This window comes from Bipolaris sorokiniana (genome assembly GCF_000338995.1).
Source record: "Bipolaris sorokiniana ND90Pr unplaced genomic scaffold COCSAscaffold_4, whole genome shotgun sequence".
NCBI lineage: Eukaryota > Fungi > Ascomycota > Dothideomycetes > Pleosporales > Pleosporaceae > Bipolaris > Bipolaris sorokiniana.
In genome coordinates, this window is record NW_006911898.1 from 1309617 (window position 1) to 1335696 (window position 26080).

The 26080-nt window shown below is 49.9% G+C and overlaps 9 protein-coding genes across 9 annotated transcripts; 5 read left to right on the forward strand and 4 right to left on the reverse strand.

The window, feature by feature from the left end:
• Window positions 1-99: 99 nt before the first annotated feature.
• On the reverse strand, window positions 100-1325 carry COCSADRAFT_35035 (uncharacterized protein). Its single transcript, XM_007699372.1, has 3 exons — window positions 959-1325; window positions 526-819; window positions 100-468 (listed from the first exon to the last, which is right to left on the reverse strand). Exons 1-3 carry the CDS (start codon window positions 1098-1100, stop codon window positions 317-319), a joined length of 588 nt encoding a protein of 195 aa, XP_007697562.1. The 5' UTR covers window positions 1101-1325; the 3' UTR covers window positions 100-316.
• Window positions 1326-1578: 253 nt separating this feature from the next.
• Window positions 1579-9520, reverse strand: COCSADRAFT_188840 (uncharacterized protein). The gene is made up of 10 exons (XM_007699803.1): window positions 9252-9520; window positions 8490-9192; window positions 8161-8223; window positions 7640-8054; window positions 7011-7590; window positions 6087-6955; window positions 4798-6035; window positions 4394-4476; window positions 2012-4244; window positions 1579-1944 (listed from the first exon to the last, which is right to left on the reverse strand). The coding sequence occupies exons 1-10, from the start codon at window positions 9397-9399 to the stop codon at window positions 1800-1802; spliced, it is 6477 nt and encodes a 2158-aa protein (XP_007697993.1). The 5' UTR covers window positions 9400-9520; the 3' UTR covers window positions 1579-1799.
• Window positions 9521-10207: 687 nt separating this feature from the next.
• COCSADRAFT_299148 (uncharacterized protein) lies at window positions 10208-11451 on the forward strand. Its single transcript, XM_007699804.1, has 3 exons — window positions 10208-10802; window positions 10857-11152; window positions 11200-11451. Exons 1-3 carry the CDS (start codon window positions 10412-10414, stop codon window positions 11377-11379), a joined length of 867 nt encoding a protein of 288 aa, XP_007697994.1. The 5' UTR covers window positions 10208-10411; the 3' UTR covers window positions 11380-11451.
• Window positions 11452-11815: 364 nt separating this feature from the next.
• COCSADRAFT_179780 (uncharacterized protein) lies at window positions 11816-14465 on the forward strand. The gene is made up of 3 exons (XM_007699805.1): window positions 11816-13159; window positions 13211-13984; window positions 14042-14465. Exons 1-3 carry the CDS (start codon window positions 12064-12066, stop codon window positions 14107-14109), a joined length of 1938 nt encoding a protein of 645 aa, XP_007697995.1. The 5' UTR covers window positions 11816-12063; the 3' UTR covers window positions 14110-14465.
• Window positions 14466-14522: 57 nt separating this feature from the next.
• COCSADRAFT_179781 (uncharacterized protein) lies at window positions 14523-15633 on the reverse strand (the record flags this gene model as incomplete). Its single annotated transcript, XM_007699806.1, has 3 exons — window positions 15361-15633; window positions 14848-15280; window positions 14523-14789 (listed from the first exon to the last, which is right to left on the reverse strand). Exons 1-3 carry the CDS (start codon window positions 15579-15581, stop codon window positions 14523-14525), a joined length of 921 nt encoding a protein of 306 aa, XP_007697996.1. The 5' UTR covers window positions 15582-15633.
• A 1114-nt stretch (window positions 15634-16747) lies between these two features.
• On the forward strand, window positions 16748-18753 carry COCSADRAFT_158622 (uncharacterized protein; the record flags this gene model as incomplete). Its single annotated transcript, XM_007699807.1, has 3 exons — window positions 16748-17582; window positions 17630-18226; window positions 18281-18753. The coding sequence occupies 3 exons, from the start codon at window positions 16748-16750 to the stop codon at window positions 18751-18753; spliced, it is 1905 nt and encodes a 634-aa protein (XP_007697997.1).
• Window positions 18754-18800: 47 nt separating this feature from the next.
• Window positions 18801-20005, reverse strand: COCSADRAFT_299170 (uncharacterized protein). Its single transcript, XM_007699808.1, has one exon. The coding sequence runs from the start codon at window positions 19820-19822 to the stop codon at window positions 18848-18850; it is 975 nt and encodes a 324-aa protein (XP_007697998.1). The 5' UTR covers window positions 19823-20005; the 3' UTR covers window positions 18801-18847.
• A 188-nt stretch (window positions 20006-20193) lies between these two features.
• Window positions 20194-22133, forward strand: COCSADRAFT_113032 (uncharacterized protein). The gene is made up of 2 exons (XM_007699809.1): window positions 20194-20378; window positions 20437-22133. The coding sequence occupies exons 1-2, from the start codon at window positions 20342-20344 to the stop codon at window positions 22080-22082; spliced, it is 1683 nt and encodes a 560-aa protein (XP_007697999.1). The 5' UTR covers window positions 20194-20341; the 3' UTR covers window positions 22083-22133.
• A 699-nt stretch (window positions 22134-22832) lies between these two features.
• Window positions 22833-24922, forward strand: COCSADRAFT_84636 (uncharacterized protein; the record flags this gene model as incomplete). The annotated part of the gene is made up of 4 exons (XM_007699810.1): window positions 22833-23051; window positions 23136-23400; window positions 23449-23760; window positions 23811-24922. The coding sequence occupies 4 exons, from the start codon at window positions 22833-22835 to the stop codon at window positions 24920-24922; spliced, it is 1908 nt and encodes a 635-aa protein (XP_007698000.1).
• Between the last annotated feature and the right edge of the window lie 1158 nt (window positions 24923-26080).

Below are 26080 nucleotides of genomic sequence, written 5' to 3' on the forward strand. Positions count from 1 at the left end.
ACCAGTATTTAACATTTCTCAGCCCTGTCACTTACGCCATTGGGAACATTCTTTTCCTTTGTCGAACACATCACACATACTTCACGAAGAAGCCAAACTGATATATCTCAATATTCAAGTGTTTTTGTTCATTGCGATGATAATTTAGGTATTCTTTCGGCTTGCCTGTACAATAAGCCAACATTCCTAACACACAAACGCCCTTGACCCAATCGATACATCAAGTAACGAGAGACTAAATATCAGGTTTCTTCATAGGCCACTTTTCACTCTTTCCTTTGGTATCCTCGGTATCAATTTATGCTAAACATGCTTCTTAGGCCGCCGCAGAGGACACAGTCTCGACTTCAACCTTTGGCAACGGCGCCGACTTGCCGCCTAGATCTGTTTGTCGTGCCTTGGGGTTCTTGGTATAGTAGTTGGAGATAGCGGACTTGATGGCATCCTCGGCAAGCATAGAGCAGTGCACTACAGCTAGTTAGTATCATCTTATCACACATAACCTTGGATCGAAAAAAAACTCACGCTTTACAGGTGGTAGGCAGAGCTCTTTGGCAATCTCTGTGTTCTTGATCCGCGCCGCATCCTCCAATGTCATGCCTCGGACCAACTCGGTCAGATAACTCGAGCTGGCAATTGCGCTACCACATCCGAATGTCTTGAACTTGACATCGCTGATGGTGTTGTTGTTGGGGTCGACTCGGATCTGGAGCTTCATGACATCGCCACATGCGGGTGCGCCGACGAGTCCGGTGCCGACATCGCTGTCAGTCTTTGTCATTGAGCCGACATTTCGTGGCCTGTTATAGTGGTCGAGCAGTGCTGCGCATGTTAGCTGAGCGTTCTCATACAATTGCTGTTATCGAACAAGATTGGCCCAATCATAGGTGAGTCTTGCAAGCTTTCCGATATCGCCATGCCATCCATCTTCAGGCCAAGTAGACAAAGGGTGACTTATCTTTCTCGTGGTATTGTCGCCTTCCGACTGTTGATACTACAGGTGCTGCTGTGCGGATGGGTGATGCGATGCTGGGTCTCGCGGCGGTTGCAAGTACTCGTCCGGCCTGGGCAGGCACGGCTGCTGCGACTCTTCTGAACATGATGATGGACTCGGTATGCGCAGTTTATCTGTTAAAAAATCGATATTTGGAAGTTGTTGTGGGAGCAGGTAGGTGTTGGGATGTGTGTGTAGGTGTGGCGGAGATGATAGATGGCGACGGGCAATAGAAGTACTGCGCGGAAAAGCGTGATCGGCGACGTAATCTGTGCGCTAACTACCCCACACTTAGCACATGTCTCATGGTCGGCCAATCGAGTCGGAGATAAACCGCCCAGCACCGACAGAATGAAGCCCGCTTGAAGCTTTCATTGCTGTTACAACACTACTAGTAGTATTTACTTAATATGCACTTCGGCATAATAAATGCAGAGCCAGCGAATTCGTCTCGTCAAATTTTTTTCAAAATAATTTTGTCATGGTGCTGTATCTCGTAGTAAAGGTGGCTAGTTTTGGTCTGGGTTCTCCGGTTCCACTGATCGACCGAGAACATGCATCATCAGCCAAAAGCTTCTATGTCGCCGCAGAGCCCAGACGCTTCCATCCACGACATACTTATCACATGGAAACTTTTGCTATTAATACATTCCGCATCTGCTTCATCTCTACAATGCTAACAATTGGGCAAAAGCCATCGCCTCAAACACAGCTCCTTTTGGCTATGCTACAACTGTCAATGCTAATCCGAGCCAACTCCGCGTCCGCTATGCTAGTCCGTGATGCAAGACCTAGACCCTTCGTCTTACAAACGCCTAAAGAAATACACATAGGCAAACTTCTTCATCTCCTCTACGTCTGCAGCCTTGGCCACCTTTTCGTCATTGAATAAAACCCACGAGGCCGACTGTTCGTTTTGCAGTTGCTTGCGGACAAATGCAACGTAGTGTCTGTGTGGTGTCAGTTCATGGTCATGTGCAGTACCGTCTAGCGATGTTTCTAGATTGTTTAGCTTACCCAGCATGGATCGAGCTTCCCTTGTGACACACAATCGACTGCAACTGGAAGTTCGCAGGCAGCTTGTCACTACCCGCTAATGCCTTCTCCGTCGCATCAGCAGGGGCATCAGAGCTGCCGCCTTCTTCAAAGTCACCGGGTGCATCCGGATGGCTGAACAACCAGTCTACAGCTCGCTCCATGTCGCCACCTGTCTCCTTGAGAGCTTGTCGTGCCTGGGGAGCGCTGAAGCCCATAGCACCTAGGTTCTCAATCTTTTCGGGGTCAATAGCAGATGCAGCAGCCGTGTTCCCACTCGAGCCAGCATTGAAGTCGACGGGATCATCAATATCAGGATCCTCCATGTGCGCGAACAACCAGTTTGACGCTGCTTCAGCATCTTCATTTCCTGTGGCATGTAGCGCTTTCTCACACCTGACCCTTGGGAAGCCCATGGCTTCGAGCATCGATAGCGCCGCCTCGTTGGGGATCCACTTGCCTGCCGATCCTCCAACTCCCCCCATATCAACGTCGTCGGGAAGGAGTTCTTCCCCTTCACTCAATCCGTTTGATTTGTAGGCATCAAACGAGAATGGCTCGTCGTTAACGATGACTGGCACATCCTGCTTCGTAGGTACCCAGTTCACCAACTCAAAGCGTCTTGCGTTCACTGCCAAAACCGACGGAAAGGTCTTGAACATGCTCCTCTTTGTGAAACCATCCTTGCTACCGCAGGCACTGCAGGTAAGCTCTACCAGTTCTTCAGCCGTGAAAATGTCAATACATTCCTTCAGCGAGACAGGTTCAAACTCTTCTTTCTCTTCCTTTTTGCCGTTGCCATCAGTGACGTCCATTTGCGATTCCTTCGGTATCCTACGAATAGGCACAGGAATCGAAATATTTTCCTGTTCGTCTGTCCTATACCGAACGCGTTTACAGCCAACACACTGTAGCCGCTGCTCCATAACAAATCGGAAAGCATCGACAGGGTCTTTGTGGGGTGCAACGTGCTGTGACCGAGAGATGAGCTTAAGCATATGCAGGAGCAGTTCGAAGGCATCTTGCTGCCGCATTGTAGAGAATTCGGCGTGGCCTCGCCCAATCAAATGCTTCAGCATCGCAGGCGCAAGACCGCGCTGGTGCGGGATTTCCGGACTCTGCTCGTTGGTAATGACGTCGGTGTCGGGCTTCGAGTATCGACCAGAGATCATGCCATCTGCAATCTTGCGCAACTGAGTTTCCAGGTCTTCTGCAGGAAGTGCTGCATCAGGTGGCGCCTGGTCGGGCAAGTAATACCGCTCCTTGAACTCTGGCATCGAAAACAGAGCCTGCAGCGTGCTGTTGAGATAGCAGCTGTTGCCCAAATTCTTTAGTCCCGTCAGTTCTGGTCCGAACAATGGCTGCAGCTCTTTTCCGTCCTCCGTCACCATGGCAAAGTCCCATCGCAAATTCTGCTCAACCTGCATCTCAGTGAGACTCTTCTCCGTTTTCACCCTGTCCTTGATGTTGATGCCCCAATGCGCCAAGTGGTCCGGTAACTCTGGATCAATGCGCTCCTCGTCACAAGCATAGCAGTAGATGTCGGCTGTACCGTCAGCAGTGAGGGAACCAAGTTTGACTGCAACTGGGTGGCCCGTTGATTTGGTATGACCAACACCGTGTGAGTTGCCACCAACGCCACCAAACTGCTGACGACCGCAACCCAAGTTACCACAGGACAAACATAACCACAGGTTCTCGTTCAGCTCGCATTCTGAGCAATGGCCCAGCTTTTGAGACTCAATTTGCCGTGCTGCATCCTGCTCGAGGCACAGCGTATGTTCGCAAGCGGTCAGCTCTTGCTCCCATGCCTTGACCTCTTGCTGCTTGGCGAATGTGTTGGCCTTGAGAACCGCGTCGACGATGTCCGGAAGCTTTCCAGAGCTCTTATCGATGTCGTCAACTCCACACTCGTAGCACTTGACTTGAGTTGTAGTGTCGTAGCGGTCGGATTCGGTTTCAGCTGCCACAGCAAGCTTTGTCATCTTCTGGGGCGGTTCGTCGCGCTGGACTCGCTTTCGTGTGCGCTTAATGTTGAGGACAATCGGATGGTTTGTAGACGAGACGTGAAGGAGAGCATGGCTGCGATCGCTCGTGCAGCCTCCATTGAAGCAGTATAGGCAGACATCGAGGCCGGTGGGGTCGTCGATCGAGTCGAAGCACTGAGTACAGTCTTCCCTGTAGACCGACTGCATGGGGCCTGGGGGCCGCAGCTCTATTTCATGTCAGTACATCGCTCGTTGAAGTCAAAGCTACACGGAAAATCATATCCAAGGCAACAGGCCGTCCACTCGAGTGATTGCCACCTTGAATCCGTTATTGCAAATGCTGGCTTTGCTTAGACAGAGCCATAGGAGAACTGACCGGATGCGTTGACGTGCTTGCAAGCCATGTCTGTGAGCGAGCTGTGTGGAGAAAAGATATGGCGTTGATTGCTGGATTCAAGTCTAGAAATGTTTGGTACGACATGGCAGACAGCTACGTTAGGGCTACCGAAGACCCCCGCCGCGGGGCAAGACTAGTGGGGACCTTCCAATTCCCACTGACCTCAAACATGAGTGAACCGCCACCAACGACTGTACAGCAGTTGGAAAGCAGCTCCACGTGACTGCACAATTTCTGCAGTTTACATGACGAAGGTACATCACATGTAATCGGCTTTGATGATGGATTTTGATGAACAGAAACCAGTCAGAACTTCAAGTGTTGACCAATCACATACTACTTTATTGGACTACAACCCAGACTTACTTTTACCACTAACTCACTTTCCTTGTTGCCGCGCGTTGACGGACCAGTTTTGAAACTGCGTAAAAAGCACAGGTTGGAGAGGAGACTTCTTGTCTGCGAACCACTGCTTCTGTGTCTCTGCATATATATCCACCACACCAGCATAGTTTTCTCTATCCATGCCAACGAGCACCTTTGCAACATGCAGACTAGCGGAGCCACATGCGTCTGCATGGACCTTGGCCCCGTTACCCAGCTTTGCTTCCTCATGAATACCCCTTAGCAGTTCCCACACAGGCTCAGTGCTCTCTGGCTTTGGTAGAGGGGCCTTATGTTTTGTGCGAGTGTCGAAGAAGGTCTTGAGCATCTTAGCTGCCTTGTCGGCCGTCTGCTTGTTTGCGTTGGCGCGAGTGCGGCGAAGCACTGGAAGTAAAATGTCCAGTGTGAGTGGGTTCGAGTATTGCTTCTCCATATATATGGCAAGTAGATCAAGTACCCTTGACTTGAACTGGACCACGTTTTGCTTGGCGTCCTCCCGCTCTTTCTTCTTACTTGCTGTCTTGCTCCTTTCCTTGAAAATCTTGCTGAGATGTGGATCCAGCGCCATCATCTGCTCATCGTCCATGTCCGACTCGTCTGATGTCTCTTCTGCTGCATCACCATTGACGTTCGGCTTGGACGTCTGAAGAGTCATGGCCAGCATATTGTTAAACTGTGTCAGCTCGGCATCCTCTTCGTCGTCCTCGCCATCGCTGCTTCCTTCGCTGTCGCTGTCACCATCACTGGAGTCTGACTCAGAAGCATCTTTGGATTCTTCTCCATCAATCATCTCCACGTCAGAGTCCACTTCATCTCCATCTTCATCGTCGTCGCTTGATTCATCTTCCTCGACGTCTTCATCACCCTGGTCGAAAAGTTCCCTCTGCCCTTCTAGATTTTCTTCCGTATCCAGGATGTCGGTCAGCGATCGGAGTCCATCAGCACTGATCTCCGAAGCAAAGATAGAGAATGCCTCTTCTCCTATGCGACGAAACAATGTGCGTGTGTTGCCCGAGAACGAGAGCACAATCTCTACAAAGGCATTCTGGCCGTCGGGCGTTGAAGACTTTTTCTTCTTCGACGAAGCTTTTCGAGATGCTTCAAAAGCTTTGTACGAAGCATCGAGGTCGTCAAGCATCATAACAGCGTCGCCTTCACCATTGTAGACTTGTAGAAGCGTAAGCGAGTACAAAAGCATGAAGCCTTGCGCAGCCATTTCGTTGCCAGCTATCGAGCCCTATAACTTTGTGTCAGTCAAATCAAAAATGAGACTAGAACTTGTACTTACAGCCTCAGAAATATTGGCGAGAGTCGCTGATGCTTGCTTAATGGTACTCAGAATGGAGGGGTCTGCCTTCAAGACAAGTTCCAATTTCGAAGACTTTCCACTCTTAGCTTTGATCATATCAATGACCAGTAGCGCGACATCTGCGCGGTTTCCAAGCTTGACGTCAAGCAGCTTCGTCAGACAAGAAGAGAGACGTTCCTGGAATATCGTCCTACTGCGATCGCTGACAGGCGGAAGTGGCATCTTTTTGGTTTCTGCGTTTTGAGCAGGGACAAAATAGGCACATTCTACCAGCGTCTCCAAGGTCTCTCGGAGCCAATTCGATTTTCTTTCATCCAATGGGCGGCCTTCTTGTCTATGAGCAACCTTCTTCTTGAAGGTTTTCTCGTTGAACTTCTCATATCGTTTGTAGAGTTTGACCGTGCTCAGCAGTAAGTCCGCGATGGATTGTCTACGGCTGTCAGCAACCGCTTGATCCTCGCTTTCTGGACGCAGGATCAACGACTTGAGATGGCGTATGATTTTCATCAAGCTCTTATCGTCCGCTGATAAAAGAATTTGCTCGAGTGTCTTCGTCTTTGTGATGCGGTCAAACTCAACACTTCCATTCTTTGATGTTAGCGCAACGAAGATCGGCAATGCTATTCCGTCTTCTTGCTCAACCCGAAGTTGGACTGAACTCAGCGCCGCTAATGCGGCCGAGTGGAGAAATCTGTCCTCCTTCTTGCTCTGGTTGATGAGGGTGCGCATCAGGTTGGGACTGAAAAGTGCTGGCACAGCCCAATCAGGCACTCGTGTAACCATGCTGGATAGTAGCTTGAACCCCCAGGCTTTGCGTTCATGGGACGCGGAAGAAGAAAAGAGATTGCCTGCATTATGTTAGTCGTGCAAGGAAACAATATTTCCTTGCCATCATAAACTTACCATCCACAGTGTCAATCCAGAATTGTGGAAATTCTGGTTTGTTCTGGGCATCTTCTTTTGCTGCCTCGTCTCTGCGCAGCATCTCAGCGAACGCTAGGTCCCAGGTAAAGGACGGATTAGGGTTCGTGGTTCCAGTCTTTGTGGTTTCTTTCTTCCCGGCTTCTGATTCGGTCTTGTTGAAGTCTTCCTTTAAGATTTTGGCCAAGCGAGAGCGCTCCTTTTTGGATAGGGGATCTTTGGTATGCCAGACGCCCTCTGAAAGGGCCTCGGGATAGCTTTCCTTGACGGTGAGCCATACAGCCACACCCTCAGGGGTTAAAATCAGCTGGAATGAGTTGAGGCGTTCGAGCAATTCCTCGACACACTTCTGATACTGTGACTGGCCTTTCAAGCTCCTCACTGCTTCGACAAGAACCATGCCGCATTCTTCGCGTAGCCAAGGAATGTCGCGCGCCATCTTGTAAACTTGGTCTAGTAGCTTGTTCCAGCTCTCCAAAGAAATCTGGGGCTCAATTAGAATCGATGATTGCATGATAGCCTTGAAACCGAAAAGTTTTCCGATTGTATGATCTCGTCGTTCCTATGGAAATTAGCATTGAGAACATGTGCCGTTGTTGTCGTTCTCTTACTTTTCCTGGCACGTTGCCCTTGGGCTTCGTCTTGTCCTCAACCATTTTAATGATGGATGCTACATCGAGCTCCAGACCTTCGATTTCGCTCTTCTTTTCCCCAAAGATCTGGCGGAGAAACTCGGTCAATGTGAGTGAGAATCCAACTCTGGCTGCTTTGCGTTGACTGCATAAGCCTTTTATAAGTCGTACTAGGGCTTCCTCAACGTCCTTTGCGGCTGGTTTGTTCTCAGGAGCGAACCTGACAATAATTTGTTTGGCGGCTTCAAAGCGAATGTCATCCTCCTCTGCGGCCAGATCCACGTACAGCTTCGAGAGCTTTACCTGATCATCAATGCTCTGTCTGCGCCGTTTTGCGGGCGCCTCGTCCACCTTTTCAACCTGGTCCACATCGCGCTCCCTCTTTTGCGTCTTGCTACCCATTTCTATTGTTAATTGTCAGTACGTGAGTTGAAGTTCATGTCGCGTTGCGAAGTTCGAGAAAAGTTGAGCACGGTTTCCCCGAAAATTCAGGTACTAACCGCATTTGGACTAAAGCTACAGGGTTTATCTGAGTAGTTCCTGAGTGTAAAGGCTTCAAATGCCTGCACGACAACGTGCAGGACTATATACATGCCAGTAGGGCAATCCACATAAAATGTCTGTCCTAAAAACTGAAGGCAAAGGAATTTGCCAGCATCTAGTGACGTCATTGCTCTTGGAATCTTATGGGTTCACATCACTGACATTATACTGTTAAGTCACGAGAGAGTTGACAATTACACACGAGAAGCAGCACAGAACACCTGAGGATAACTGGGTGAGAGCTTTATGTATCGCAAGTCTCGAGCCCCAATGCCAAACTGCTTACATTTCGTCCATATCATCAAGACCTGTAAAGGCACTAAGCGGCCTTGTTGGCCTTGCGGCTTCCCGATGTGGTTGTTCCTCTGTTGGTTCCGCTGAAGTCTCTTCCAAACTCGCCTCATTACCCAGGGCCTTCTTTCTTTGCTCTTCTAGATACGCTGGTATGTCGAACTGGTCCAGGTCGTTGCCCTTCTCGCGCCAGTACGAGAGACGATAGAGAATGCCGTTACGAATCTTCTCGGTGCTTGGCCAGGGGTACCATGCCAGATTGCTGGCTTTCAGTTTCCTGAGCCACTCTTCCTCTTCGGCAGTGATGTCAGGGACAGCTCCATCTGCATCTTCGCCCCCCTTCTGTGCCTCTGAGCTATCATTGGGTAGGTCTACAGCGTCTGACACGATGGCGGGCGTGTTCATGCCATTAGTGGGTGCACCACTCGAGCCCATATCGTCGTCGTCCTTGTCGGTGGTAGGGAGGCGCTCGCGATATGTCGGGGGCACAGTGTACCTCGAGATGTTGGTGGCGTACTGTAGGAGCTCATCAAATGGCACAGCACGCGATTCTGGAGAAAAGGTCGTCGCGGGCGTGTTGAAAAGCTCGCGACGTAGTTCGGCAAGCTTCCTGACCGAGTCTCTGAGCTGGGCTTCTAGAGCATCTGCCTCTGCGCGCAGGGTTTGGATGCGGCCGTGGTTTGCTTGGTGTTTGGCGACTACAACATGTCAGCGAGCAGCGCCAGTGGGAAGCGCGGGGCAGGGTGTGTATGCGCACGTTGGTCGAGGCCGTCGCTCAGCTGGTCATCAGCGGCCACGAGGTCGATTGCGGCTTGAGTGGCTGGATTGTAGGCGGCAATTGAGTCAATCAGGGTGGTCAGGGCCCTCTCGACCCTGCCAAACTGCTCATTGAGAACGTCGTCCATGAGCGGTGGGGGTGAGACGGATGTTCACACGTTCACAAGTCCACGCAGCAGAGCAGTGGTTGGCGCGCCCGCTAGCGGTTGACAAGGGACCACGCGCGGGCACGTGACAGGACAGGCGCGGATGATGCGCAAGCGGAGGCGCAGGTGCAGGTGCAGGTGGCCGAGGATGGGATGGGGTCATAGGGCTGGGATGGATGCAGGTCGCGCGCCTGGTGCGTAGTGCGTAGAGCTGAATGGCCGGCCCTAGGCAGCCCAAACCTGACTGACAGCATGATGGACAGCCACAGATATGGATACACCCTACTATGCATACTGCATAGGCGCTCTGCCAGGCCCGGGACAAGCATGCGAGTGCGGGACATGACGACGACGCTGCCCACAAGGGCCCCAGTCCCCCGTCCACTGTCTGGACCCGCGCTGCTTGTCCGCTCGGAGGCGAATCTCCGCTGCCATCCCGCGTCATATTATGTATACATATCTTGTGCCTCCCACCACCCTCCATCCGCTGCCTTACCCGTCCTGACCTAGTCGTCTGCTGCTTGTCACGTCACCCTTCACCGTTGCCTGTCCCTACACCTACTCAGCCTGAGAAGAGAGCGCTACGCCCCTTGCTTGCAGAGCCATTGTCGCAGCCCCGCTATCTATTGGTCCGCCACTACCATCACATACCATACTTTGGTGCTGCTCCGCCTACCAACACTTTTACCACTGCCTAGCCGCTTCTCCCCTACATACGTATCCCCGCCCGTTCCTAGAAAATCTCCACTCACGGTAATCCAACCCTCGTCCAGCCATGGGTAAATCGTAAGTTTGGCTTTTCATTCCCTTGCTGCTTCTGTAAGGCGGGGCCTCGGCGCCTCCCACCTCGACGTCGGACAACTCCTGCCCTCTGTCCCGAATATACGCTGCTCCAGGTCAAGGCTGTACGCTGCTCCCGATCTCGCCATGGTTTCTGGACCAAATTCAAAGTATCCGTGCCTCAACCCCGCTCCTGGCCCCAGCCCGCGCGAGCATGCAACCGCGACTCGATACCTACAACCGCAGCGACAAGCATGCGCGAGCACCGTCTGCGCCCTCAATCCCTTCGCAGGAACTCGCGAGACCCTTTCTTGGGCACCGGCATCTGCCCCTCAAGTTTGCGCGCCGTCATCACCTTCACCCACCCCACCTGGGCGAGGCTAGACATGCGCACTACAGGGACATGCAGAGAGTTGCCTTGACGAATGCCGTGCGCGAGTTCGAGAAGGGCCTGGGGCTGTGCTGCCACATAGCGTGCCTCGAGATTCAGAATCAGCTGCTGATTGTGCGATACTACAGCCAGAGTAAATTGTCCCAGCAGGAGCTGGCCGATCTGCAGAAAGCAACACACTTCGACAAGAAAGAATTACAGCAATGGTACAAAGGTGCGCATAGATTCGATTGAAGTAAGCGGCTTGTGGCTGAGTATACATGTCTAGGCTTCCTAAAGGACTGCCCGTCGGGTATGCTCACCAAGGAAGAGTTCCAGAAGATCTACAAGCAATTCTTCCCGTTCGGCGATCCGTCATCGTTTGCAGACTATGTCTTCAACGTTTTTGATGCAGACAAGTCAGGCACAATCGACTTCAAAGAATTCATCTGCGCGCTGAGTGTCACCAGCCGTGGCAAGATGGAGGACAAGCTGGATTGGGCGTTCCAGCTGTACGACATTGATGGCGACGGCAAGATAAGCTACGAGGAGATGCTGGCCATTGTAGAGGCCATCTACAAAATGGTACGTATACATCGGCGCCAGGATAGACTCATCTCTAAAGCATGCAGGTTGGCTCCATGGTCAAGCTCCCAGAAGACGAAGACACACCCGAGAAGCGCGTCAAGAAGATCTTCCGGATGATGGACAAGGACGAGAACGGTAGCTTAGACATGGCTGAATTCAAGGAGGGTTCCAAGCGCGACGAGACCATTGTTTCGGCCTTGTCTCTCTACGATGGTCTTGTTTGAAGAGGAGGGTTGATACCCAAGGTCGTTTCCTATTCTTGTTTCGTTATAGTCGATATCACAGCGCATTTGTGGGATTCGGGCGTGCCATCGTGCCCTTGCTGCCAGGGGCGGAAAACGTTGACTTCGCCTCGGCGTACTGGGACATCATGATTGATGTACGTATAAACAGCTCATACAATTTGGTTGCTTGAGGGTAGAATGCAACAATGGATTTCCAAGGCCCTGGTATTTGTGCGCCCTGCTTTTGCTACTGTTAGACGTGCATGTTGGGACTCTCGAGCCTGTGCAGGGTATGATGTGAAGGCGAACATGGATGTATTCTAATTCAGTCGAGACCCCTGTCTACTGAAACGGTGGCTCAAGGCTTGGCATACGCGTAGCTTCCCTAGGCCGCTCTCACGTAACCATTTAGCAAGGGACGGCTTGTGTAGCTTCAGAAAACACCACATTGCCATTACTTCCAATCTCGCTACATTTCTGTCGCCTGGCTGTTATGGACAGCTCACGTATCTAGACTCCCCCCACGCAACCCGAATCCCTTCGTATCTACTGTCGGCGCCATCATCACTGTAAACGCTACGTATCGGCATCCCGCCCAGCTTCTCAGCCGGATATCGGCCCACTACACAACATTCACAATAAATTGTTGCGCTCCTCTGCTGTGTTGACGGCAAAACACACAAGATGCGGCGCTCTGATCTATCCTCCTCTGGCGCTTTACTGGTGTCATTACTAGCCATAGCGCCCTCGCCCGCATCGGCCTTTTACTTTCCAGGCACCGCGCCAACAACCTACAAGACCGGAGACGCCGTACCATTGTACGTCAATCGCCTCACACCAGCCGACTCGCAAAATGACCCGAAAATACGATCCGTCTTCTCGTTCGACTACTACTACCCGCCCTTCCACTTTTGTCGCGAAAAAGATGGACCAAAGGAAATCCGCGAGAGTCTGGGGAGCATACTATTCGGCGACCGTATACAAACAAGCCCTTTTGAGCTGAAGATGGCCGTCAATGAGACTTGCAAGTTTCTTTGCGAGGCTCCGTACCCTGGCAAAGATGCGGCATTCGTGAATGACAGAATATACCAGGGCTATGATCTCAATTGGTTAATAGACGGGTTGCCAGCGGCACAGTCATTGCGAGAGCCCGGCTCGGATCAGATCTTCTACCAGCCTGGCTTTGCATTGGGCTTGGTGGATGAGGAGAAACCCATGCTCAACAATCACTACGACATCGTCATCGACTACCACGAGGCCTCGCCAGGCAACTTCCGAGTAGTAGGCGTGCTGGTCGACCCATACTCAATGGCCGAATCGAAGAGACAGGGTGATACCCAGGCTACCTGCAGTGGACAGACACCAGTGATTTTAAAGGACAAAGACGACGACGAGAACATGGTCGTTTTTACTTATGGCGTATACTGGAGGAGCAGCCCGACTCCCTTTGCTACTCGGTGGGACAAATATCTCCATGTCTACGACCCCAAGATTCACTGGTTCTCTCTCATCAATTCGGCTGTGATTGTCGTGTTCCTCGTTGGCATGGTCAGTACGATCCTTGTTCGTACCCTGAAGAAGGATATTGCGCGATACAACCGCTTGGATCAGTTTGCACTCGAAGACTTTGGCGAGACAGGAGATGCTGATGACACTGCTGATGATTCGGGCTGGAAACTGGTCCACGGCGATGTATTCAGGCCGCCAAAGAATCCGCTACTTCTTTCAGTCTTGATCGGCAACGGCGCCCAGCTCTTTGCCATGACGGCGCTGACCATAGGTAAGTACACCAAGGCTCGATATGTACGCCTCTTGTTAACATGTATCATAGTATTCGCGCTGCTCGGCTTCCTTTCTCCCAGCAATCGCGGTGCCCTCGGAACCGTCATCATCATCTTCTACACACTCTTCGGTTTCTTCGGCGGCTACGCCGCTGCGCGCGTCTACAAATTCTTCCAAGGAGAGTCCTGGAAACTTTGCTTCTTCTATACCCCCGTCGCTCTCCCAGCAATCGTCTTTAGCGTCTTCTTCCTCATGAACCTGTTCGTCTGGGGCCGCGGAGCATCAGGAGCAGTGCCTTTCACCACAATGCTAGTCGTTGTCATTATCTGGTTTGTCATCTCGGTCCCACTCAGTCTGGCGGGTTCCTGGTTTGGCTTTAAGCAAGCTACCATCGAACCACCTGTTCGCACCAACCAGATCCCCCGTCAAATCCCCCCGGCTGGAGGCTACCTGCGACCTATTCCATCCATGGCGTTGGCTGGTGTACTCCCCTTTGGCGCCATTTTCGTCGAACTCTACTTCATCATGAACTCGATCTGGTTCTCAAAAGTCTACTACATGTTTGGTTTCCTTTTCCTCTGCTTTGGCCTCATGATTATCACGTCTGCTGCTGTTACCGTCTTGATGATTTACTTTTTGCTCTGCGCAGAGAATTACCACTGGCAGTGGCGGTCGTTCTTCACCGCTGGTGCGAGCGCCGTGTATGTGTTTGCCAGTTGCTTGCTCTACTGGATTAAGGATGTTAGTTGGACGAGCTGGACGAGTGGTGTGGTGTACCTTGGATACTCGGCCTTGCTTAGTGCGCTAGTATTCATTCTCACTGGTAAGTACATCTTGCAACCCGATTTGAAAAAGCAGAAGAAGCTAACTTGACGAACAGGTACAATTGGCTTCTTTGCCAGCTGGCTATTCACACTCAAGATTTATAGATCTATCAAGGTGGACTAAGGGCCGGGTACAGGCTTTTGCAGGGGGGTTTAACTTCTTGAATGACGACATTGTACATGCTAGTGGAGTATACTAAAAAGTATATATTAAATCTACTCTGCGTTGTTTACGTCTCTAGCATTTCTCACAGCTGCCCATGTAAGCTATAGTAGGTCTTATGAAAAAAACACATTTGACACTAGACATGTTTGCATAATAGGACTGATGTAGTGTAGCATACAGGATGTGCATTATGAATTGTAGGCGGTTTCATTGAAAATATTATTCCATAATAATGGTGGTCATGATCTGGGTTTAGCTTATACATAACAGCGTAAAGGAAAAAATCTAGTTCCACTCCTCCTCTTGATCATCTCGCTTACTCAGTAAGTAGCATGTCCAATCACACGCATCTCCTGACGATACACCTGCTATCAATGCACATACGCCGTATGCCCCTGCATAACCGGCGCATGAACATGTTGCACCGGCTTATGGCTCTGTTTCCAGCACGTATGCTTCGCAATCCCCAATAGCGCAACGAAGCTAAGCGCTTGGAACACAGTCAGAACATACGACAGGGCTATCGATGTGTGGGGATCAAAGCCTTCGGTGTAAAGGCTTAGTGCCTGCAGCACTATGGATAGGCTGGACCAGATGAACATGAAGATGTGGAGGGCAGCGACCCAACCGATGAGATCCTGAGCAATACCATTAGTAAAGCGCGGTAACGTTTTTTGAAATGGAAGTATGACTTACGCCAGCAGCTAACTGCGCTCTCCGCAGCCCAGACAGCGTCATAGTAGCCAGTGCCGCCGACACGATGACACAAAGTGTATATAGCACTCTCACCGCCAGCGATAGCCGATGCGAAGATAGCAGAAGCTTATATCGTTCTTCACTCCACATACCCAGTGCCGAGATCCAGAGGTAGCTGGATAAACTGATATAAGCTATGTAGATAAGGCCCATGACGCCTACCATCACCAGACAGATGATTCTAAACATCATAACGGCTGAACCGAGTTGTTTGCGGAGTGAGATGTTTACTTGGTAGACGACAAGGAACAGCATGCCCCATATGCTGATGAAGCCGATGATGTTGGAAGCGAGGGCCATGTCGCGCATTTCCTGGAGACCTCCAGTTTGACATTGGGATCGGAGGAGAGATGTGAGGTCGAGGGCTAGGGAACTACATTTCTCTGACTATCAGCCTTCCGCAAATAAAAGATAAAACTGAGGAAGGTGTGAGGTAAGGTGGGGGGGACTTACACAATTGCAAGGAGCAATGTGAGTATGTAGGCAAATCCGATTAACGATTTTCCTGCGCCACCGCTCCTTTTGTGGATGAAGAACGAGGCGATGAAGATTGCGAGGAAGATGATAAGGAAGACGAGGTAATAGCCAAGATAGACTTGGATGGTGTAGTTTGGGAATGCGTCGGGGCAGAACGACCTTTTTGAGAGGTTCGGGCTGCTACTTGTTGGTGCCATGAGGGAGTTGTGTGTGGTGTATCAGGCTTTAACTGAGAGAAAGACGACTGAGCCGCCAAAGATAATAGGATTCCAGATGTGTAAAGGGAACAATGGTTAAGTGTTGATCCCCTAAGTGATGTACTTTGTATGGTTCGGCACAACGGTTTCCTTTATAGACTATTTCCATTGAACGGATCCGCCATCTGATCTATGCTGTGGCTTGTCTGCGCTGCTACGCTGTGACGCTGCGGCTTGGCGGCTTTAGAGCAGCCACTTCGTATCGAACGAATCACGGCTGGGTGAAGTTGTGCCATGGAATGAAAATAGGATCCATGTTGGTCGCCTTACTAAACAGGTATTCAATGTCGCTGCGGCAACAGTAGCAGCAGCGAGACTAAGGGACACATTCATATGGCATCGCTGCAGTCATCATGAATGTAAAAAATGGTGTATTAATGCTTCATACTGTGAAAGAATGGGTTATTGAAGTTCTATTGACTTTGCAGTCAAGCAGGAGAGTTGGTGTGTTGGATGTTGGAGTTCAGTATGCCCAGGACGCCATATGTACTCGGCTCCGGTCGACAACAAAACGAGGCTGTGCGGGGGGCTGTGTCGTGGTCAGCAGCCATTAAAGGTGGAACAGGATTGTCTGGAAAACTGAAATATCAAGGGACTCGAGTATGCATGTAGAAGGTCACGCTTCAGCCTCGTGTTGGATTAGCTTGTAGTAGAACACGTGACTTGGCTTACTGCAGGAACCGATGCACATGCACTGCTAGTACTGCTCTACTATAAGGCGCGGCATGACATCATGTCCATTTTGGGTGAAGCCCCATTCGGACACGACCGTGTACTTTATGCTTCGGTACGTCCGGACAGCTATTGCGATATATACTTTTGTGTGCTTACTGGATCCAAGTGCCGTCTGACTTGATTGCCTCATCTGGACCGAGCTTGCGAAACATCCGTTCCGACAGTCCCGTCCCAAGGAAACATGTACCCACGGTACCGTTCTCTTCCAGCGGCCGACAACCTATACCTCAACACTACACTTCAACACGCCCACTTTGGTGAATCCATCACGTTTCTTTCCAACAGCCTGGTGAGCGATGGAGAGTAGTCACACGCCTGGTTTGACAAGCGATAAGACTGATCTAACATCTCTGACGAATGGGGCATCAACAATGTCCCACGCACTACGAGGCCTGTCAACGCGACCACCCATCAACCGCGAAGACTCGTGGAACCCAAAAATTTCATCTAGTGCCTTGGATGTTGATGGCGTTCTCAGATCAAAGAAGCAAAATGAAGACCATGGGATAGAATCCCGAAGCCGTAGCACAACCGCTATACCTTCTGATGAAAGCAGCTCGGAAACCCATGTGGAGGAAAGGCAACGCAATCGCCGAAAGAGCATCGAAGTCGTGCTAGAAAAATCCGGAAAGAAAGGCGAGTATAAATTCACCGCCAAAGACCCCGGGTTTCAAGAAGCTTTACAAACTGGACTTCGGCGGGAGGCTGAGAAGCTGAACCGTAAGACCAAGGGTCGGCCAAGAGATCTTATCTTCACCCAGCAATACACAACGTTCGATCGCCAAAATGCAACTGCTTCACAGTCGCCCTTTCATGGGTTCTTCACTCTTTTCTGGCTTGCCATGGCCTTGTTGCTCATACGAATCGCAGCCGGCAACTACCGAACCAAAGGCTCTATCTTTGGAGATGCAGAGATCCTGCATCTGATGGTCGACAAAGACCTTTTCATCATGCTTGCAACAGATCTTGGAATGTGCGCAACAACCATTTTTGGGTTCTTCCTACAGAAAGCCATTGCAAAAGACTACTTGACGTGGAATGGCTCAGGGTGGATTATCCAGTCGCTGTGGCAAGCCTTCTTTACCTGTACTTTCATCTGGATTACCTTCTGGCGTGAGTGGCCTTGGACCCATACCGTCTTCATTGTTCTGCATGTCTTTGTGCTGTTGATGAAGCAGCACGCCTATGCGTTCTACAACGGCTATTGTAAGTCTTCTTTTTGTAATACCGACGGTCGAGCTGATTATGAGCAGTATCGCGAGTTTATAGACGACGGAATGTTTTGCAGGATATGCTTCGAGAGCTGGATACTATGAAATCGCAAAAAGGGTCGACTGAAATGACGCGTCTTCCAGAGGCGTCAACTGTTACCAGCATTGGAAAACCCAAAGAAGGCGATCTGATCCGCCGAGGGCGCAAATACTCTCCACGATTGTCTGAGGAAGAGTTGGAAATCGCAAGTATTGGTCAAGCTATTGATTCTAGAAAGCCGCTCGACTCGGAACAAATCGAGGGGTTCCGCCGCGTGTTGAACACTGAGATTACAATCCTCAACGAGGACCTACGTGGAAAATGCACGACAACGGACAACATTTATCCTAACAACCTCAATTTCTACAATTTCTTAGAATGGTCATGTTTCCCCACGCTCATTTACGACTTGGAGTATCCCCGCCAGGATCGTATCAACTGGTGGTACGTTGCCGAGAAGTCGGCAGCTACACTGGGTGGCATTTGGGTCATGATCATCATCTCGCAAGCGTATATCTACCCTGTTGTCGTAGAAACTGTTCGACGGAAAGAAGCTGGCATGTCACTTGATCAAGGATGGAAAGAGTTTCCATGGATTGGTGAGTAGTCTTTCCTTCACACTTGATGTTATCTGCTAACGTCATCTTCACCAGTCTCTGATATGATATTCCCCATGCTTCTCGAATCACTCCTGAGTTTTTACGTCATCTGGGAATGTCTCCTCAATGTATTAGCGGAACTCACACGGTTTGCCGACCGGGGCTTCTATGGTCCATGGTGGAATTCCATCTCCTTTGACCAGTATGCTCGCGACTGGAACAGACCTGTCCACAACTTCTTGCTTCGACACGTCTATCATTCTTCAATCTCCTTCTTCCACATGTCGAGGACGCAGGCTACCTTCTTTACCTTTTTTCTGAGCGCCGTCGTCCACGAGGTCGTCATGTTTTGTCTCTTTAAGAAGGTCAGGGGATACCTCTTTGCATTTCAGCTTACACAGATACCCCAGGCGGCGTTTTGCAAGAGTAGGTATATGAAGGGAAGAGATACGCTGGGTAACATTATATTTTGGTTTGGTATTTTTATTGGACCTAGTTTGATCGTGGGTTTGTACCTTATCACGTAAGCGATACAACTGGTTTTGGCGTTTAGGTTGTAGAGTTCTTGGTGGTGTGAAACGATATCTAGACGAGAAAATTTATTCACTAGTTCCCACGATTTCAGGCGCTCCGATTCTTCTCTTCTTTCAGCACTTCTAACACCCTTCTTGTTATTCTGTCTCGCTCACTAACATCGACCTGACCGTACACCTCCTGTGCTTGCTTGAAGATCTTCTCCTCCCACCCATCACCAACATTCGGCTTCCCTGAATCGTCCCAGCAAGCTTGCACAGTCCCCCCAATGTTCTTAAAGAAGCCTTCTAACCCCGCTGGCCCACCTCCAGCATGATAACTCTTAAATGGTCCTGCAACCGCCCATCGCGGGCCCATGCTACTCTCCACAATACTATCCAGCTCCTCCACAGAAACCACATTCTCATTCACTAGATGCACGGCTTCACGCAACAGCGCAAACGCCAATCTGTTCGCAACAAACCCCGTCGTTTCTTTCTTGATATGTACCGGCACTCTCCCCCTATCCACCCAAAACTGCTGCGTCCTCTTAATGACGTCCTCCGACGTATGCGGCGACGCAACTAATTCCAGCAACGGCATTACATGTGGCAGATTATACGGATGCACGACTAGCAACCTCGACTTATCTTTCATATCCTGTGCCTGCGCCGATGCCGGGATCCCAGACGTGCTGCTCCACAGCAGACAGTGTTCCGGCGCATGTTGCTCGACCTGAGCCCAAAGCTGTCGCTTGAAAGCGAGATTCTCTGGTCCGGATTCTTGGATAATGTGCGCTTCAGAGACGGCGTCGGCGAGAGAGGTCGCGACGCGGATGTTATCTATTGCTGCTTTTGCGGGGGTGTCAGCGAAGAGCTCGCTCAGGTTTTGGTCAATGTGCTGCTCGAGGTCTGGTCGCGTGTCGTAGATTGTTAGTTGGGAGGGGCTGAGGAGGTGGGTGAGGTGGTATGCGGCGAATGAGAGGCCGATTGTTCCGGCGCCGATTAGGGTTATGCGGAGATCTTTGTTTGAGTGTACTCTTAGGACGGTGTCGTGCTCAGGTGTTTCTGACTTCTCGGACATGTTGGTGTGGTCGATGATTACAGTACTGGGATGTGGAGGCTTTTTGATCGCAGAAGAATAGCTTCAATGGATAGAGTCAACACAGTGTATCCTTTGCAAAATAAAATAAAATAACCCTTCAAAAGGCTCATTGGGTGGCGGTGAAGTAATTCATACGTATGTACACCCCTGCGTATGTAGGTGTTATCGGGGAAGGTATCAGTGGGGGCGGCGATCTTAACCGCTTTGAGATGACTCGGGTAGTGTATCCAACCCCGCCTTACACAGGCCTTTATCCCCGCTCCGCCATCGTATTGAGAGCTGCATATCCGATGGCGATAGATGTACCGAGGATGGGGATCCCCATCTGTCTGCTAGCTCCAATGAATTCTCCCGCCTCAAAAATCTTTGTTCTTCAACTTCACTTATTGCTTTGCACCATTCATTATCAAACTGCGTCACTTCTACTTTGACTTCATATACACTGGTCTTGACCAAGATATTGTCTTCTTGAACGTTCAAGGTACTCATTGAGCCAAGATGGTAATCTTCAAGTCAAAACAACCACCTATCGATTGTACGTAACCCCGAACTGCTTATATGTTTGAGAATGACGCATTGAGTAACAAACATAGTACCTACCGACTTGACGGACTGGGATTGGCTCTTCAATTCGCCTTACTCACCAATCAATAACTATCCACCCAGCGAGCTTGCCGGCTTCCAAAATGCCATCACGAAAGAACGTGTGAACTGGGCTGATGTAAAGAAGTACTCTACATACATTTCTACAGCTTTAGTCAAAGAGTACAACCTCAAAGAAGGAGATACGGTGGCTCTTTTTAGCCAGAATACAGTATGGTATCCGGTAGCAATGTTTGCCGGTCTCCGTGTGGGTGCGAAGATCAGCGGCGCAAGCCCGGCCTACAACGTTGAGGAGATGACGTTTGCACTCAAGACGGCGGATGCAAAATTATTGATGACCACACCCGGAAGTATGGGAATCGCATCCGCAAGCGCAAAGGCTGCAGGAATACCTCAATCAAACATCTTCCTGCTCGAGGGCGAGCTGCCTGGTTACACTACGGTCCAAGATTTGATCCGCATGGGAAAATCATATGGCGAGTCTGGACAGACAACTGCTTTCAAAATCCCCCCTGGGAAGAAAAACAAGGATGTTTGTGGCTTCCTTTCTTTCTCATCTGGAACAACTGGATTACCGAAAGCCGTCATGATCAGTCACCAGAACGTTATCGCACAGTGTCTGCAAGTGCAGCAGTTAACACCCGAAACTCAGAAGAAGGTCATGGCTGTACTTCCACTCTTCCACATTACAGGCTTGGTTCATCAGATGCACCTACCAATTCTCATCAATGCAGAAGTTGTCATGCTTCCGCAGTTTTCAATGGAGAAAATACTAGACGTTATTGTCGAATACCAGCTAAAGGAGCTTCTACTGGTACCTCCAATTATCATTCGGCTAGTCCGCGACCCGCTCGTAGACAGGTACGATCTCAGTCACGTTGTTCGCTTTTCTTCCGGCGCCGCTCCGCTTTCTGAAGAAATCATCGACCAGCTGCAGAAAAAATTCCCGCATACGGGCTTCAAGCAAGGCTATGGAATGACTGAGTCCTGCTCTTGCATTACTGCTCATCCGCCTGATAAGTACGATTACAAGTACGCCCACTCTGGAGGCGCGATAGTTGCTTCCACCGAGGTCAAAATCATCAAGGACGATGGTACAGAGGGAGATATCGGCGAGGATGGTGAAGTGCTTGCTCGCGGACCCCAGGTAGTGATGGGATACCTCAACAACGAAAAAGCTACCAGAGAAACATTCGACGCAGACGGCTTCTTACACACGGGCGACCGCGGATCTATCAGTGAGGAAGGTATGATTTACATATCCGACCGCATCAAGGAACTCATCAAAGTCAAGGGTATTGGCGTTGCTCCAGCCGAGCTCGAAGACTTGCTGCTCGGCCACCCTAAAGTCGAGGATGTTGCTGTCATGAGCATAAGGGACGACTACTCTGGAGAGCTGCCAAAGGCGTACGTAGTACTCAAGCCTGGCATACAAGAGAGTACAGCAGTAGGTAAAGAAATCATCGCTTTCGTCAAGGAGAAGAAGGTCAGATACAAGTGGGTCAAGGAGGTTGAGTTTATTAGCGAGATACCGAAGAGTCCTTCAGGCAAGATTTTGAGAAGAGTATTGCGCGACAAGGAAAAGGATGGCAAGTTTGGCCTAGTTGTTAGAGATGAGGTCAAGGCTAGGTTGTAAATTAGAAAATCAGACACAATAGTGTGGCAATTTGATGGACGAGATCAGCCCTTTTCTAGGAAGGTTCGTACTATGTACTTGTTCGATCGTTTGGTCCGTCCGCGGGCGGATGCCTGGCTTCATCGAGGGACGGCACGGATCACAGGAGCTCTGCTCGTTGTATGTGGCGTTTGATTATCATATACTTCGTATGCGCCGCCTTTCAATTGGGAATTCTGGTGGAAAGTATCGAAAGCCTCCGCGTCAGCAAATGCACGATGGCAGGAGAAACCCTGGGTAGTGGCAAAAGCACTACCGCAATGCAGAAAAGGTCCCGGGTATCATTCGGTGAGGCGCAAGAGAAAGACCGATTCACGGAACGCTAATCGACACGCTTGTCACCCATCAGGAAGGAGAATGTCTGGGTTTAAGCTTTTTTGGTCCTCGGCATCAAGGACTTGTCGAAAGCTTATCTCTTTCACCAATAATAACTACACGTGCAGTCTGATGCTGTCTCTCCATTCGGCGCGGAACACGGCGCGCCACTGGCCCAGTGTGCATATGCTTCCATCCCCTCCCGGAACGTATGTATAATAGGCCGTCCTTGCTACCTGACATCCGATACTGGTATCCCAAGTGCCTCTGACGATGCGATACTTTACATATAGTGCAACTGTAGTACTCATCGCCTCAGCTTCGGCTTGCGAGGGTGACCACAGTTGCTATGGGGCGCTAAAAGATGATGTTGTTCTGACCAGGAATGTCCGCCGAATGCAACCCGACGCACAAAATGCGACTACGACTCCAAGAGGCCCTCTGGAATGGGGCCAGATCAACTTTCTACATACCACCGACACCCATGGCTGGCTTGAGGGGCATATCAAGGAACAAAACTATGGCGCCGACTGGGGCGACTACGTCAGCTTCACAAAACACATGAGGCAGAAGGCTCGTAAACTTGGAGTTGATCTGCTTCTAGTCGACACAGGGGTTAGTGGCTGCTATCAAGGCCCTGGGGACGAGTAGGGCTGCACGTACGTAGAGAAAAATTTGACCTTACTAACGCTGGAGCAGGACTTGCACGATGGCGCCGGGCTTAGCGATGCGACGACGCCCAACGGCAAGGTCTCGAATGTGATCTTTGAAAATGTCGACTACGACATATTGACTATCGGTAATCACGAGCTTTATGTCACTGAGATTGCCTACGAGACTTTCAGCGGCTTTGCCAAAGCATATGGCGACAGATATCTCACTAGCAATGTTCAAATCGCTAACCCAGCCACCGGTCAGTTTGAGTATATCGGGGCTCAATATCGTTATTTCACTACTGAGCAAGGTATTCCAAAAGAGATATGACTTTGAGGAATACGCTGACTGTTTCCAGGTCTTCGCATCATGTCTTTTGGTGTACTTTTTGACTTTACTGGCCATAGCAATGTTTCCAAGGTCATTAAAGCTGCAGATATGGTCAAAGAGAAGTGGTTTCAGCAAGCTGTTAATTTCAACAAACCAGTTGATTTGTTCGTGGTCGCTGGTCACAACCCTGTACGAACCAATGTCTCCAGTAGCACCATGGGAACTGTGTTCAAGGCCATTCGAAGCATCAAGAAAGATGTGCCAATTCAGTTTTTTGGAGGCCATACTCACATTCGAGACTTCGTAGTCTATGATGAAAAGGCCACTGGCCTTGAGTCTGGTAAGCGATACCCGATTTCATTGACGGTGTTGACCTGACAAATCGCCCAGGTCGTTACTGCGAGACTCTAGGGTGGCTGGCAATGTCTGGTATCAAGTCATCCACTTGCAAAGCACCAGGCAACCCCAAGGGTGTACCAAACCCATCTCGCGTCACATTATCGCAGGTCGCCGTTGACAAGTCTACTTTGAGCACTCCAGTCCGCTATGCACGGAGGTACCTTGATTGGAACCGGAACACTTTTGCATACCATGCTGAGGGAAGCCAGCCGCACACTTCATTCAGCATCCCTGAAGGCCTCAAAGTCTCATCAGAAATTACTTCCGCTCGAACTAAGCTCAATTTGACTAATCTCTATGGTTGCGCACCGGAAACATACTGCCAGTACTGTAAGCCATTTTTGGCTGAAGGCAACATCTTCAAGCTTCTCCAAACTGCGCTAGCTACGGTTGTTGTGAACACGACACGAAAAGATATCCCTCGACTTATCATAATCAACACCGGTAGCGTCCGCTTCGATCTCGCCAAAGGCCCCTTCACGTACGACGACTCCTTCATCGTTTCCCCATTCAAAGATGCTTTTCAATACATTCCGAATGTGCCCTACAAACAGGCATCACAAGTCCTTGATATCCTCAACGCAGGCCCCTTTCAGAAAAAGAAGCGAAGCCTTGAGACATACGATTTTGGTTTCAGTCCCGTTCTTGCAGACCACGATACATGCATCGACCCGCCACTCACCCACAACTACGAGGGACGTACCCGTCGCTCTAAGCAAGGCGGTCGGCTAATCCGCCGCCAATCTACTTCTCCTACGCCCGGATACACCACAAACGACGATTTCGGCACCGACGGAGACGACACTGTGCACTTACCTATTCCAAACTACCCTCAACCAAACGATCTCCAAGCCAACGCCTCTTTCCCGCTTGATGGCTCCATACCAAGAATCGTCGATCTCATCTTTTTAGATTTCATCGCAGATTACATTGTCGATGCTCTCAATCAGCCGCAAGTCGGTGGCAACTTCTCGCTGGACCAAGTCGAGTATTACATCGATGAGACGTTCACGACGAACAGCTATCTACCTGCATATGCGAAGGCTGCGTGGCAGAAGAATGTACCTAATTGTCCTGTGGGCAAAGGGATCGGGGCATCGTAAGAAGAACAGTGATGTGGTTTGGGCAGTGGGATGAAGTACATAGGGAGTATTTTATGCTATCTGCAATGTAGAAATGAATTGACGGAAAACTAAGAAGCTGGGATAAAGTGTAAATACTAGACTTAAGACATGAATCGAAGCTTTCGGTGCATATTTCAATCAGACCTACGTAGCGGCGTTTCTTGCCAGGAGAAATACGATCTAACTAGCGTCCAAAACTTATGCTCTTGGTGATCACGATTATGTTAAAATGTCAAGAGTCTCCTTCTTTGACTAGCGCGGCTCACGTTGAAGAATACTGGAATTTGCTTAGCATACAATTTAGCTAAAGTAGCTAGCATTGGGTAGCTGGATGAGCCAGGAGAGTAGGCAACAGCATTGTGTTAGTGTGCATAGATATAAAAGGCGAGTAAGCTATAATTTAGAGGGGCCGGGGTTATGTTCTTTTTTTTTAAAGATCCTTGCTAGAAAGATAAAAAGTGTTGGATTATTTCAACGACTGTTTTAGAATGTTTGGAAATGGGTACTGCTTAGGTATCCAGGTAGAGTTGCCTCAAGGAAGATGATACGTGCGATAGTCGCTGTGTGGAGATCGCTTTATGGAAAGAGTTTAAGCTCGGTTGGCTGGGATGACGGTTCATTTGGAGTGTTAGTTGGAACAAGAGTTTAGGCCCAATCTGATCTTATTAAAAAAAAATTGTATTGCGTGGAATCCAAGTATCAGCTAAGTGAGCTTACTCCATAGCTTTTAAATATCATTGCGATAGATCGTATAAACGAAAGTGATACAAAGAAGAACTTTACGTATGTCTTGAGAGTATATAAGATAGTTGTATATAGATATAGTTTCTACGAAACTCCATTCGTGGTTTGCGTAACCAGGCTGAAGACCAGTCTATGTCTTTTTACGTATGACTTCTTGTTCTTTTGCGTATTGCGCCTGGGTGATGGCTTCGCGCCTTCTAGCAACTCCCACTCCCCTCCGCAGATTCAGCTTCTTATCGTTTTTGTTCTGGTTCTGGTTCACTAGTGTGTTTAGTGTGCTTTCAGCTACAGTGTGCATGTAGCGATGTATTCCACGCTCTGCAAGAGTCCAGGCGCAGCTGAGCTGCGCCTTCCACTACTACACACCCCCAAAACGCACAGGCTATCAAGGCA

Coding starts and splice junctions, on each gene's coding strand:
- COCSADRAFT_113032 (XM_007699809.1), top strand. CDS start 20,342: ATGGTAATCTTCAAGTCAAAACAACCACCTATCGATT. Junction 20,379..20,436: donor AAAACAACCACCTATCGATT/GTACGTAACCCC, acceptor TAACAAACATAG/TACCTACCGACTTGACGGAC.
- COCSADRAFT_188840 (XM_007699803.1), bottom strand. CDS start 9,399: ATGGACGACGTTCTCAATGAGCAGTTTGGCAGGGTCGAGAGGGCCCTG. Junction 9,193..9,251: donor GAGCGACGGCCTCGACCAAC/GTGCGCATACAC, acceptor GACATGTTGTAG/TCGCCAAACACCAAGCAAAC. Junction 4,245..4,393: donor CAAGCACGTCAACGCATCCG/GTCAGTTCTCCT, acceptor GACATGAAATAG/AGCTGCGGCCCCCAGGCCCC.
- COCSADRAFT_35035 (XM_007699372.1), bottom strand. CDS start 1,100: ATGTTCAGAAGAGTCGCAGCAGCCGTGCCTGCCCAGGCCGGACGAGTA. Junction 820..958: donor GCGACAATACCACGAGAAAG/ATAAGTCACCCT, acceptor CATGCGCAGCAC/TGCTCGACCACTATAACAGG. Junction 469..525: donor CTGCCTACCACCTGTAAAGC/GTGAGTTTTTTT, acceptor AACTAGCTGTAG/TGCACTGCTCTATGCTTGCC.
- COCSADRAFT_299148 (XM_007699804.1), top strand. CDS start 10,412: ATGCAACCGCGACTCGATACCTACAACCGCAGCGACAAGCATGCGCGA. Junction 10,803..10,856: donor ATTACAGCAATGGTACAAAG/GTGCGCATAGAT, acceptor ATACATGTCTAG/GCTTCCTAAAGGACTGCCCG. Junction 11,153..11,199: donor TAGAGGCCATCTACAAAATG/GTACGTATACAT, acceptor TAAAGCATGCAG/GTTGGCTCCATGGTCAAGCT.
- COCSADRAFT_299170 (XM_007699808.1), bottom strand. CDS start 19,822: ATGTCCGAGAAGTCAGAAACACCTGAGCACGACACCGTCCTAAGAGTA.
- COCSADRAFT_179780 (XM_007699805.1), top strand. CDS start 12,064: ATGCGGCGCTCTGATCTATCCTCCTCTGGCGCTTTACTGGTGTCATTA. Junction 13,160..13,210: donor CATGACGGCGCTGACCATAG/GTAAGTACACCA, acceptor CATGTATCATAG/TATTCGCGCTGCTCGGCTTC. Junction 13,985..14,041: donor GCTAGTATTCATTCTCACTG/GTAAGTACATCT, acceptor CTTGACGAACAG/GTACAATTGGCTTCTTTGCC.